This window comes from Capsicum annuum, chromosome 5, assembly GCF_002878395.1.
Source record: "Capsicum annuum cultivar UCD-10X-F1 chromosome 5, UCD10Xv1.1, whole genome shotgun sequence".
In the NCBI taxonomy this organism is placed as follows: Eukaryota; Viridiplantae; Streptophyta; class Magnoliopsida; order Solanales; family Solanaceae; genus Capsicum; species Capsicum annuum.
The window spans coordinates 1,478,871-1,493,030 of NC_061115.1; the positions used below are offsets into that span (position 1 = coordinate 1,478,871).

At 39.4% G+C, this 14,160-nt stretch overlaps 2 protein-coding genes across 3 annotated transcripts; one reads left to right on the forward strand and one right to left on the reverse strand.

Moving 5' to 3' along the window:
- Positions 1 to 1,066: 1,066 nt before the first annotated feature.
- On the forward strand, positions 1,067 to 5,426 carry LOC107870072 (probable glycosyltransferase STELLO2). Its single transcript, XM_016716471.2, has 3 exons — positions 1,067 to 3,082; positions 3,857 to 3,983; positions 4,759 to 5,426. The coding sequence occupies exons 1-3, from the start codon at positions 1,380 to 1,382 to the stop codon at positions 5,224 to 5,226; spliced, it is 2,298 nt and encodes a 765-aa protein (XP_016571957.1). The 5' UTR covers positions 1,067 to 1,379; the 3' UTR covers positions 5,227 to 5,426.
- LOC107870073 (magnesium-chelatase subunit ChlH, chloroplastic) lies at positions 4,775 to 13,302 on the reverse strand. Of its 2 annotated transcripts, XM_047412377.1 has the most exons (6): positions 11,274 to 13,302; positions 11,093 to 11,175; positions 8,090 to 9,892; positions 7,510 to 7,986; positions 7,044 to 7,424; positions 4,775 to 4,785 (listed from the first exon to the last, which is right to left on the reverse strand). In XM_047412377.1, the coding sequence occupies exons 1-5, from the start codon at positions 12,679 to 12,681 to the stop codon at positions 7,047 to 7,049; spliced, it is 4,149 nt and encodes a 1,382-aa protein (XP_047268333.1). In that variant the 5' UTR covers positions 12,682 to 13,302; the 3' UTR covers positions 4,775 to 4,785; positions 7,044 to 7,046. The 2 variants fall into 2 exon arrangements, with proteins under 2 accessions (XP_047268333.1, XP_016571958.1); XM_016716472.2 differs by lacking the exon at positions 4,775 to 4,785 and having other exon boundaries at positions 6,898 to 7,424.
- Positions 13,303 to 14,160: the final 858 nt, after the last annotated feature.

Here is a 14,160-nt window from a genome sequence, read left to right on the forward strand (position 1 = left end):
ACCAATTACGTTTAATAAATCTCTTTGAGTTAGTTGATTTGTCTATTCTTGAGTTATGTTGGCCACCCAATTTACAGATCATCAAACATAAATAATAAAAATAAAGTAACAATAAACACTAAAAAAAAAAAAAAGAAATAAATGGTAAATTATGAAAAGTGTACAACATTAGATTGTTACTCGTCATATAGAAAATGCTACTTGAGAATGAATTCTATTCGGCGTGAATCAAAATTAGTCAAATTTTAATATAAATATCTATTATCGAGTCAAAAACTAAAAAAAAAAAAAGAATTTGAAGTGCATTTTTTTTTAATTATAGATTTTAATTTCGAGTTGTAAATACGATTCTTTTAAAAAGGGGAAGTGCTTCCTCAAATGAAAGAGGAGCCCTGAAATAACTGATAAAGTTGTTGTCACGTTCAAACCGTGGAAACAACCTCTTGTAGAAATATTAGATAAGATCGTGCATGATAAATTCTTATGATTCGGTCCTTTCTCGAACTTCGCACATAGCGAGAGCTTAGGTTCAAGCCGTGAAAATAACCTCTTGCGAAAATGTTCGATAAGACATTATATAATAAATTCTTATGATTTAGTTCTTTCTCGAACTTCGCACATAGCGGGAGCTTAGGTTCAGCCGTCGAAACAACCTCTTGCAAAAATATTAGGTAAGACTGTGTGCAATAAATCCTTGTGGTTCGATCTTTTCTCGAACTCCGCGCATAGTGGGAGTTTAGGTTCAAGCCGTGAAAACAACTTCTTACAGAAATATATTCTTCCTCAAACTCTGCACATAGCGGGAGCTTATGTTCAAGTCGTGAAAACAGCCTCTTGCAGAAATGTTCGGTAAGATTGTGTACAATAAATTCTTATGGTTTGGTCCTTTCTCGAATTCCACACATAGCGGGAGCTTAGGTTCAAGCCGTGGAAACAACCTCTTGCAGAAATATATTCTTTCTCGAACTCCACACTTAATGAGAGTTTTAGTATACCGAGCTGTCTTTTTCTTCTCTCTCAAAAAGACCCTCGTAGCGTGAATTCGTGAATCCAAATTATTCCGACTTCAATATGAACATCGAACACAAGACATGGAAAAAAAACCAATAATAGTAAAGAGTCCAAAAAGTGTACACCTCACCAAACTATCCCAACAGAAGTTAACCTTCAAGCTAAAGCAACCCCACCTGCCCCTCCACCCCGCACCCCACCCCACGCCCACCCCCACCCGCCCCACCCCACCCCTTGTCGGCAAACACACCAAAAACACACACTCTTAAACAGATTCAGCTCAAGTCAAATGCTAAATTGAACAATCTAAGACTTCAAGAACTCATTTTTACTGTGTTTTTGTGTGGATTAAGGTTGTCAGATTTTCAATGTTAGTTCAAGATCGCAACAATGGTGTTCCTAAATCACCAAAACAAACAAACCCCACTAGCAAAACATCCTCAAGAACATCAAGAACCAAGAATCTTGAATTCCCACAATGGATTCTTGATAATCTTTACAAAATCATCACCATTTTCCTCTTAATATCCACCATTGTTGTATTCTTCTACCTTCATAATAGCAGTAATAGTACTAATACCACTACTCTCTTTTGCTTGCAATCAACTCAAACTCATGTAATTCGACCTGAATTTCCAAGAATCAATTGGAATAATGTGCCAGTGATCACAGACATGGGTACTAGGTATGCAAATTTTCGATCTGAGAAATGGATTGTTGTGTCTGTATCAGATTACCCTTCGAATTCAATTAGGAAGCTAGGGAGGATTAAAGGGTGGCAAGTACTTGCAATTGGGAATTCAAGAACACCTAAAGATTGGAATGTGAAAGGTATAATTTACTTGTCTTTAGATATGCAAGCTAAGTTAGGATTTAGAGTTGTTGATTACTTGCCTTATGATTCATATGTTAGAAAAACTGTTGGTTATTTGTTTGCTATACAACATGGTGCTAAAAAGATATTTGATGTTGATGATCGCGGCGATGTTATTGATGATGATATTGGTAGACATTTTGATGCTGAATTGATTGGTGAGGGTGCTAGGCAAGAAGTGATTTTGCAGTATAGTCATGAGAATCCTAATAGGACTGTGGTTAATCCGTATATACATTTTGGGCAACGGTCTGTTTGGCCGAGAGGTTTGCCATTGGAAAATGTAGGTGAGATTGGACATGAGGAGTTTTACACTGAGATTTTTGGTGGAAAACAGTATATTCAGCAAGGGATATCGAATGGTTTACCGGATGTGGATTCGGTGTTTTATTTTACTAGGAAGTCGGGGCTTGAAGCGTTTGATATTAGATTTGATGAGCATGCTCCGAAAGTGGCATTGCCTCAGGGTATGATGGTGCCGGTTAATTCATTTAATACGATTTTTCATTCATCTGCATTTTGGGGTTTGATGCTGCCGGTTTCGGTTAGTACAATGGCTTCTGATGTTTTAAGAGGATATTGGGCACAGAGGTTGTTATGGGAGATTGGTGGGTATGTTGTGGTGTATCCTCCCACTGTTCATCGGTATGATAGAATCGAGGGATACCCTTTTTCAGAAGAGAAAGATCTACATGTGAATGTTGGCCGTTTAACCAAGTTTTTGGTAGCGTGGAGATCAGGTAAACACAGGTTGTTTGAAAAGATTTTGGAGTTAAGCTATGTAATGGCGGAAGAAGGCTTTTGGACTGAGAAAGATGTCAAGTTCACTGCAGCATGGCTTCAAGATCTGCTTGCTGTTGGGTACATGCAGCCACGGTTAATGTCTTTAGAGTTGGATCGGCAAAGGGCAAGCATAGGCCATGGCGACAGGAAGGAATTCGTACCTCAGAAGTTGCCATCTGTACATCTCGGGGTAGAAGAGATTGGTAAAGTGAATTATGAAATCGCCAATTTGATTAAGTGGAGGAAGAATTTTGGCAATGTTGTGCTCATAATCTTTTGTAGTGGACCTGTCGAGCGTACTGCCTTGGAATGGAGATTGCTTTATGGCAGGATATTTAAGACAGTTATCATATTGTCAAACCAGAAGAACGTAGATCTTGCCGTTGAAAAAGGAAATTTGGATTATATATACAGGTTAGTCATCGACATCTTTTTCTTCACATTTTAATTTTTGGTAATAAGTTTATGGCTTCTTCGCTTCCGTCGTTTCTTTTGCCATTCTGCTTCGAACTGTTTTTCCTTGAACCGAGGGTTTATTGGAGACAACCTCTCTACCTTCATGGTAGGGGTAAGGTCTGCATATACTCTACTCTCCCCCGACGCCACTTTGTGGGATTACACCGGGTATGTTGTTGTTGTTGCCGTTGTGCGTTTATGGTTTCTGTATAGAGAGGCTAGTCAGTATGAACCTGATATGCCTTTTTAGCCTATAAAGCATATCATCAATTGAATTATAACCTTCTTTTCAAATCTGTTTTGTTTGGTATACATTTCTTTCCACTTTTGCTAGAGATGATCATATATAATTTGGTGAAGTGAGTCACTTTGAATTAGTTAGGCACGAAGGGAGTAACACAATTGGAGTGTGATCAGAGACCATTATTGGAAGAATCTCTTTGTTTGATATTTCTGAACATATCACTCCACTCTGAAGAATAGAAAATGTATAAATTCTGAAGGACGTTTCCAGATTATTCCTCTGATCCAAGCGTAACTTCCCCTTTCCAGGTGTTGATCGATTAGCTCCATATCTTCAATAAAATCAGAGAACTCATTCATGTGTATTGAAGTTCTGGCACAGTTCCTTTTCGCTGATGCAAATCTGAGAACTGTTTTAATCACGTTAGTCTAAATTTTCATCCCGGATACGTTCTTGATTAGATACATTGTTTGCAAATTTTGTTTCAGGGATGCGCCAAAGATATTTGATAGATACACTAGTGCAGAAGGCTTTCTATTTCTCCAGGACGATACTATCCTTAATTACTGGAACTTACTTCAAGCGGACAAGTCAAAGCTCTGGATAGCAAACAAGGCAAGTACAAATATGAAGTCCTTATTTTTGGTATTGACTTTTTGTTAATGGAAGGTTTCTACTATCTGTTACTTGTTACAATTTAAGCCAATTCCTATTTTATATGGTTTACTTGAATGATTTACTATTCTCTGGTTTCTTCTGTTACCTGTACTTCTTGCCGTTATTGAAAGGGAATTAAGAGGGAAATACGTATAATGACATGCCCAGTGTAGTCCCACAAGCGGGGTTTGGGGAGGGTAGGATGTACGCAGACCTTACTCGTATCTTTGTGGGGTTGGGAGGTTGTCTCCGATAGACCCTCGGCTCAAAAGAGAAGTTTTTGAAACAGGGAAATGTGATTGCAAAATAGCAGGATACAAAGCAAATGAAATATCAGATAGTACCACTCATCGGAGAATAAGAAACTAATAAGAGATTACTAACTACTACTACTTCTACTACTACTACTAATAGGAGGGGAGGTGGTGAGGCTAGTCCCCTGCCTCTCCCACATAAAGAGCGGTAACGCTGGGCTACCTACTAACCGTCTACTCTAATCCTCAACCTGCAATATATATGCAGAATAATCTATGCAAGGCTCTTTATTTCTTTATTCGGCTTGGAGAGGAGATAACGTATCTACACATCAGACATCTGAGTCTGTCCGTTGTGAGGGAAGAGTTTCATCCTATGATATGTTTAGACATTGGGATATATACTTTATTGATCTGTAGCTTGAGTTTTACCTAAATACACAAGCAACAGTTGTCTCATTTCTTTCTTATGCATATAGGTATCCAAGTCATGGCACGCTATTCCGCTAGCTAACCAATCGGACTGGTTTGTGAAGCAAGCTGACGCTGTTAAGAAAGTGGTAGCAACAATGCCGGTACATTTGCAAGTCAATTACAAAGAGACAACGAAAGGTGATGACACCTTAACGATATGCAATTCAGAGATATTCTACGTCCCTCGGCGATTTGTATCCGACTTTGTCGACCTCGTTAATCTAGTAGGGAAACTAGACATGCATCATAAGGTTGCAGTGCCAATGTTCTTTACAGCTATGGATTCTCCACAGAACTTCGATTCAGTGTTGAATTCAATGGTTTACAAGAACAAGCCTCCTGGCAATTTAACGACAATCTATTCAGCTGAGGCGCCTGCAATTCACCCGTGGAAAGTGTCAAGTGAGCAAGAGTTCATAAAACTGATCAGAGTTATGGCAGCAGGCGACCCCCTATTGATGGAGTTGGTATAGTCTAATGATAGTAACACTAAGGATACTTGATGTAAAGCATGTAAAGTTTATGTGCAGCTGAATTCGACTATTCTTTTGTACCATTTCATTAGTAGGGGGGGAATGGAGTGAAAGAAAGGTTTTGTTCTCTTGTAGATTTTTGTTGTAATACTGTTTTTAACTCTCAAAAGTTTTGTGGCAAAGAGAATTGAAGGAGAAAACAGTGCTAGCTTTCTTCTTATTTTCATTTTGCTTTTGAATATGCTAAGTTTCTACAAAGAATCCTGTGTATATATTGAATCAAGATTGCTTGAACATTTTTCATCTTGATGTGTCCTACAGTTGACTGCAAATGTCCCACAACAGCAGTTCTTGCGTCGTTATGAAGTGTGTGACTGCCTCATCTGAAAGCTTGAGTTTGTTGAGAGAGCATACTTTTATTTACTTAATTATGTCTTCGACACACGTGAGGTTAGAACAGTGCATTAATGAAACATATCTTGATAGATGATTTAAGTGTCCTAGAACCATACCTTTTTTGGTGTACTTCGTATATGGTCGGTGGTTTTGGTCAAATGAGGATGTTGCGATAGATGTGTGGACGTACTAGGAGAGATAGGATGAGAAATGAGGATATGCAGAGTGGGTGAGAGTGGCTTCGGTGGAAAACAGGATGCGGAAAGCGAGATTGAGATGGTTCGTACATGTCAAGAGGAGATGCACGGATGCCCCAGCGTGAGCGTGAAGGTGTGAGAGGTTGGTTCCGGATGGTTTCAAGAGAGGTAGAGGTAGACCGAAGAAGTATTGGGAAGAGATGACTAGACATGACATGATATTGTTTCAGTTTACTGAGGACATGACCTTAGATAGGAGGTTGTGGAGGACACGGTGTGGGAGGTTGGCTATGGATGGTTTCTAGAGAGGTAGATGTAGGCCGAAGAAGTATTAGGAAGAGATGACTAGACATGACATGATATTGTTTCAGCTTACCGAGGACATGACCTTAGATAGGAGGTTGTGGAGGACACGGATTACGGTAGTGCGTTGTGTTTCTATACGTCCATACTATTAGACATAGTATTACTCCAAGAGTTTCTTGTCCTTTGATATTTGTTACCATCTTTGATTTTAGTTACTTTGATTATCGTATTACTTTGATTAGGGATGAGGGCTTAGTTTGTATCTGCGTGCGTCTGGAGTTTCTTGTTCGTAGTGTTTCAATGATGTATACGGCTTTGAATAGATAGTTTATCGTATTACCTTGTGGGTGTGTGTTATCCCGTTTTGTTGTGTGCTTTTATATTTTTTGTTTGTTATACTGTTATCTGTCATGAGTCGGGGGTCTATCGGAAACAGCCTCTCTACTTTATCTGAGGTAGTGGTATGGAGTGCATACATTTTACCCTCCCCTAAACCCCACTTTGTGGGAATACACAGGGTATGTTGTTGTTGTTGATTATCGTATTACTTTGTAGTTACTGTTCAGAATGTTTTGTTATGCTTTCACTTCAGTTCATTCTTTTTCTGGATTGCTTTGGACTGTTTTTCCTTGAGCCAACTGTCTATCGGAAACAACCCCTCTACCTTTACGGTAGGGTTATGATCTGCGTACACTCTACCTTCCCGAAACCCCACGGATGGATACCTGCTGCAGAGTTAACATTTGCTACTTTCTAGTTCAAATTTTGAATATATGGAAGCAGTATTTTCTCATAGAAATAGAAAGACATCCCCAAAAAATGAACAAAAATTACACTGGGGACTATCAAAGGAATTCACATCAGAAATTGTTAGGGGAACAGACAGGCAGTAATCAGAGATTATTTGTTGAGCTATACATCCTATCGATCGATTCCTTCAATCTTGTCTTCAACTTCTGAGTACAATTGCCTGAGTTTCTCAATGTTTTCTTCGGAAGTCTCCCAGTATCCACGTCCGTTAGCCTCCAAGAATGTCTGAAGCAACTTCCTGAAAGAATTTGGATTTGTGTTCATGAGCCTGTTCAACATCTCCTCATCTTTGATGAAGGTTGTGTTTGCTTCTTCATACACCCAATTGTCAACTTGTCCTGAAGTTGCACTCCACCCAACTGTGTTGGTTAATCGTTTCTCAATCTCACGAACTCCCTCGTAGCCAGTGGACAGCATGCCTTCATACCACTTGGGGTTCAACAGCTTTGTCCTTGCATCTAGTCTCACAGTCTCAGACAATGTACGTACCTGAATCATCACAGACAGAGGCATTAGACATAAATACAACGATTTCTGTCGACTTAACGAGTCACATCTTTGACGTAATACTCACCTGAGCATTAGCGGTAGTGGTGTCAGCAATGTATGCACTAGGCTTCTTTCCGTCCTTCCTGAGGTTCTGAACGAGGTTGGTTGGGTCTGAATCGAAGTAGTGACTAACATCTGTGAGTGAAATTTCTGATGAGTCGAGGTTCTGGAAAGTGGCATCAGCAGTGCTTAGAGCCATCTCGAAAACTTTCCTCTTCTCCATCATGCCAGCACCAGGAGCATCAGAGTCAAATGCAAATGACTTTCGGCTCAAGTACATGTCTTGAAGTTGCTTCTCGTCGTTCCATGATGAGTTCTCAACAGCAAGGTTGATGTTGGAGGAGTAAGAGCCTGAAGCATTTGAGAAGACCCTAGTAGCTGCTTCACGAACATCAATTCCGAGTGTTTTTGCCTGTTTTAGTGCATGTTTCCTGACAAAGTTTTGTTCTTCCGGCTCATCAAGCTCAGCGACCATCTTGATTGCCCGGTCAAGGAGATTCATCTGTGTACAAAACAACACAAAAAATACGTAAATACACAGCCTGACATTGCACAAATGCGTCAATCGAGTGTAGAATCATTAGAAAAGGAGGATAGACCAATACCTGGTTGATGAAGAGATCCCTGAACACACCAGAGCAGTTGACGACAACGTCAACTCTAGGTCTTCCAAGCTCTTCGAGACTAACTGGTTCCACACGGTTAACCCGTCCAAGTGTGTCTGCAACTGGCCTAACACCAATCATCCACAGCACCTGTCCCAACGACTCTCCATACGTCTTGATGTTATCGGTTCCCCAAAGCACCAGAGCAACAGTCTCCGGGTACTTGCCCCCGTTGTCAGCCTTTTGCCTCTCCAACAATCTCTCAACCACTATTTTGGCACTCTGCATTGCTGCGGTTGTGGGAATAGCCTGTGGATCCAAAGCATGGATGTTTTTACCAGTAGGCAAGACTTTCGGGTTTCTGATTGGATCTCCTCCGGGACCAGGTTCAACATATTTCCCTTCTAGAGCCTGTTTCAAGCTTCCGACCTCGTTATTAGCCACAATTAGCTTCAGACACTCTCCCAAGAACTGGAATAGGACTCTGAGTTTTTCCCTATCAGCTCTGTAGAATTGAGTGTTTGACAAGTACTGGATCCACGGTTCGTTTATGCCAAAACCAAGGATTGAGGTCAGCCTGTCAGAAGTGTCAACAACCTGACCCTTGTTGTTAGTTGAACGTTCAACGAATGCTGATATTGCTCCACGTGATGCCTCAGTGATTTGACGAAGCAACTCCACATCTCGTAAGACTCCCTTGTCATTTCCTCTGTAGATCTCCTCAATGTTTCTTCCGACAGTTGCAGCTAATATAGATGGAAGAGAAGAAATATCATCTTCAGGACGGTCCAATGAAGCAATGTTGACGAGAGTAGCAACTGCCTCCATGGCAGTTGGAGGTTCACCAATGATGTGAAGTCCACATGGAAGAAGGCGAGACTCGATCTCCATAATCTTTGAGTATACTTTGCCTACGACAAGGTCACGTTCTTTGGCATCTAGATCCTGCTCTTCGTCTGGAAGATCAACGTCCTTGTCAAGATTACACTGCTTTGCAGTACTGATGATAGAGTTCACAATCTGAGGGCCGCGGCCAGAGTCTTTCAGCGATTGGTATGAGGAAATGAGCTCACTAAGCTGCTTGAGTCCCTTGTAGAGTCCAGCATTCTCAGCCGGGGGAGTCAAGTAGCTAATGGTATTCGCATAACTCCTTCGTTTAGCAACCGTTGCTTCAGACGGGTTGTTTGCTGCATAGTAGTAGACATTCGGAATGTTACCAATGAGACTATCGGGGAAGCAAGCATCGCTCATTCCCACCTGTTTTCCGGGCATGAACTCAAGAGAACCATGAGTTCCAAAGTGGAGAACTGCATCAGCTTTGAAAATTTTCTCCACAAACGAATAATATGCAGCAAAACCATGGTGCGGGCTAGCTGATCTGGAGAACAGAAGTCTCATCGGGTCACCTTCGTATCCAAATGTGGGCTGAACACCGATAAAGACATTTCCGTACTGTTTTCCATATACCAGGAGGTTCTCTCCATCAGAGTTCAGATTACCAGGTGCTTTTCCCCAGTTCTCTTCGAGAGCAGTAGCATAGGGGGTTAGCTTCTGGTATTCTCTGACGCTCATCTTGTAAACTACGTTAAGATTTGGACTGCTGAACTGAGCTTCTTTATCATGAATTACTTCTTCAATCAGTTCTGCAGAAGTCTCAGGCAGCCCCTCAACGTTGTAGCCGTCTTTCTTGAGTTCTTTGAGCACAGAGTATATGGATGCAAAGACATTCAAGTATGCAGCAGTTCCAACATTGCCTTTGTCCGGGGGAAAGCTGAAAACCGTGATTGCCAACTTCTTCTCGGCCTGCAGAATGTTCAGTTACACATCGACCATCAGTAGCAGAAAACAATTCGACAATGGCTATAATTCAAAACAGTCAGATTAATGAATCCACTGAACAATCTAGCCAACAAAGATCATATTACACATTTAGGGAGGACTACTGAAAAGGGAATCACAGCTTTGTCACTTTGGTCTAAATTCTGGTTCCGTACGAAAATTTCATCCTAATTTGCAACTTTTGATCATACCCAGTGAAATCCCACAAGTGAGGTCTCGGGAGGGTAGAGTCTACACTGACCTTACCCCTACCTCGTGGAGGACCCTCGGCTCGAGGCTGTTTCCGGAGGACCCTCGGCTCAAGTACAGGAGAATCATGATAAAGACATAAAAACTTTCATTTCAGAGTAAATGGCACTTACTGAAGTTCAAATGAAAGTGATCAAAGTCTAAATAAAACAAGAAAGGAACTGTAACTTCTCTACATCAAATAGTTATTTTAAGTAGTACTCCCTCCATTTCAATTTGTTTATCTGGTTTTTGACTTGACACGGAGTTTAAGAAAGTAAAGAAGACTTTTGAATCTCGTGGTCTTAAACTAAAGACATGTAGAATGCACCAAAAGGTCTTTTAATCTTGCCTTCTTAAACATGTCGTGTGGAAAATTGAAACTAAAGAGTCGCCAAAAAGCAAGAGGGACAATTCCTTTTGAAACAGATTAAAAAGGAAAGTAAGACAAACAAATTTAAACAGAGGGAGTAACAGATAAGAGAGTTCTGTTATATTAATCAGTATTTGCAAGTAATTGACCATGTTATTACACTTTCTCAGACCAAATCAATTGTCACAGGAACAAATAAGTTAGATAATGTCATTGGTCTAAGAACTTTCACAAAATATTTCTAATTAGCCTGAACAATAATCTAAACCATTATGAAAAGAACCAGTATTTAGCAAACATACAACAACAACATACACAGTGAATTCCCACCTAGTGGGTCTGGGGAGGGTAAAATGTATGCAGTCCATACCACTACCTCCGAAGAAGTAGAGAGGCTGTTTCCGATAGACCCCGGCTGTATTTAGCACACATACAACAACAACATACCCAGTGAATTCCCACCTAGTGGGGTCTGGGGAGGGTAAAATGTACGCAGTCCATGACCTCCGAAGAAGTAGAGAGGCTGTTTCCGATAGACCCCTGGCTGTATTTAGCACACATACCTTTAATTTTCTCTTTAGCTCTCCCCATTTGATTGCCCTGGTGCAAAGCTGCTCCACTCTTTTGTGAAGAGCATGTGATTTCCCTACATATTTCAAGTAATGAAAGGAAAAAAAAAACAGTACAAGTTAGTAATTTGAGCAAAAACAAATCAACATGAGAAAAGTAAAAGAAGACACTTGCCTGTTCTTGGATCCCGGCCAGAGAATACGATAGGCTCCATGCCACCATCCAGTTCAGGGAGAGCAACTTGTAAAGCCACCTGAATTGGGTGCAGTCCCAAAGAGCTGTTCAACCATTCTTCTGTTGTCTGGAAGACCAAAGGCAATGCCACAATGTAAGGCACATCAAGCTTAGTCAGGGCCTCGATAGCTCTCGGATGGTCTTGCCTTGCTGGTCCTCCAACAAGAGCAAAACCAGTAAGTGATACTACTGAATTCACAAAAGGCTTCTTTGTAATAGGATCAATGAAGTATCTCTCAACTGGCCCCGAAAAGTCTAGTCCACCGGCGAAAATTGGGATAACTTTAGCACCTCTTGCCTCTAATTCCATGATCACAGCAACATAGTGACTCTCATCACCAGTAACAATATGACTCCTTTGCAAAACTAGCCCAATAACAGGAGCATTAGGACTCTTGAGTTTCTCATTAGCATCCCTCCTTGTTGCATACCAATTCAAATACTCCTTCACATCATCATACATACAAGGAGCTAAAGGGTGCCAAATTCCACTATCCAAGTACAAAACCGGATCCGAATACTCCATCTTCACTCCTTTCAAAGCAGGAACATAAGTACCAGACACCATTTTCAAGAAATTCACCAAGTTATCAGGTGAACCACCAAGCCAAAACTGCAAACTAAGTATATACAACCTAGCATCTTGAGCTTTATCACTTGGTAAGTACTTCAATACCTTAGGCAATGTCCTTACAAGCTTCAACATCTGATCAGAAAAACCAGCAGAAGAAGATTTCTTCTTCTTGAAAAGCTGAAAAAATGGACTTTTTGATTGTCCCAACTGAGACATACTAAAAGATCCCAACTTGTTCAACCTCATCACCTCAGGCATTGATGGGAAAACAAGAACAGCATCAAGCCTATCCCTTTCTTTCTCCACTGCTGACTTAACCTTCAAAGCCAATTCTTCCACAAAAATCAATGATCCAATAAAGATATTAGCATCTTCAAGATCTTTACAAAAAGTTTTATAAGTATTCTCATCTCTAAGCTCCTCAACCAAGTACCCCACAACCTCAAAAGAAGCAAACTCACCATTCTTGTTCAGTGTCTGAACAGCAGCTGTAAGAGCTGATTGGTACTGAGCTTCTAACACAACATACACTATTTTCACAGTAGCAAGACCTTGAAGATTTTCAGGTACAATCCTCCTAACTTCTTGAGTTGTTTGTGTAAACAATCCATTACCAATAGCATTACATTTTAACTTCTTAGGTGATTTTGAGAAAGTGGGGTTGGTTTTCTTGGGAAGAAATGAGTGAAGAAAGTAATGCTTTTGTGAAATGGATGAAAGATGTTCCACTTTTGAATTTGGCAATGTAAATGGTGAAGAAACCAAAGATGCCATAGCTCAAAATCTTCAAAAAAGATTCAAACTTTTACTCTTTGGCTTCTTGATTACACACAAAAATGTACACAAAAACCAAGAAAACCAATCAAAACTTGACAAAAGACTCAAACTTTAACTCTTTTGAGTTCTTGATTACACACAAAATGTACACAAAAACCAATAAAAAACAATCAAAAACTTGAAAAAGATTCAAACTTTAACTCTTTTGGTTCTTGATTACACACAAAATGTACACAAAAACCAAGAAAACAAAATCAGAATTTCACAAAAGATTCAAATTTTAGCTCTTTTGGTTCTTGATTACACATAAAAATGACACAAAAACCAATAAAAATCAAAACTTTAATTAAAAAAAGAACTAAAAACAAAAAACAAAATCTTGGGTTGTGAAAAAGTTTTGATTTTTAACACTTCCACTACTAGAAAAGATTGAATTTTTGAGTGAAATTCCAAAGGTTCTTGAGTTTATAGTGTGGTTGTTATGGAAGTTAGAAAAAATTTGAGTGAAGAATATGTGTAATTTGGAATTATTTTAGTGGTGAAACATAGAGACACGTGGCAACAAGGGTGTGCATCAACAAGAAAATGTGACAGTGTACTTTTTTTGGAAGTATTTGTGTATCTGTTTGATGATGTTTCTTGTGTTCTTATTGGTTAGTTTAGATTTCATTGTATAAAGGAATGGGCAAAGTGAGAAGTGGAGGTTTGGAATATGGATAGGGAAGATTTTTTAATTATCATTTTATTTTTTTAAAATATTTTTTTTGGTTGTTTATTTAACTTAATTCCTTTTTTGTTGTAAAGATTCTGATTTTTTTTTTTGTTGAGTTTGTGACTATAAGTGAAAAGGAATTGATATTTTATGTGTGTACAGTAATGGGTCCAGGTATCTCATTCTTTTGCCAGGCAAAAACTACCAAACAAGTTTAAAAATAAAAAGAGAAAATACAATATTTCACCTTTCAACTATATTCAAAACGACTGAGATATACCTCAGCTTAACGAGGGTACTATTACCCCTGAACTAATTAAAAGTGTAATTTTGACAACCTTAGTGCCTACGTGGCACTTACCTGGCATACACATATGTCTACGTGAACCCTTTAGTGTGTTGTGCCACGCATGTGTCACGTAGACACTAAGGGTGTCAAAATTACACTTTTAATTAGTTCAGAGGGTAATAGGACCCCCTTTAAGTGGAGGTGTGTTTCAGCCGTTTTGAGTATAGTTCAAGTGTGAAATAGAACGTTTTCTCAAATAAAAATGAAAAATCTGGAGGTGCAGTGGTGGCTCAAGGATGAGGCTAGTAAAACGTTCACTTGAAATCTCCAAAAATTTTAAGGCCCCGAAAAACTTAATATGAATTTTATGATTTTTGTTTCACTTAAAATAATATTAAGGATTGTAAAAAATAAAAGGTACAAAATTGAAATGCAAAAAAAAATTTAATCTACATTTAACAAAAAAAATATTTTA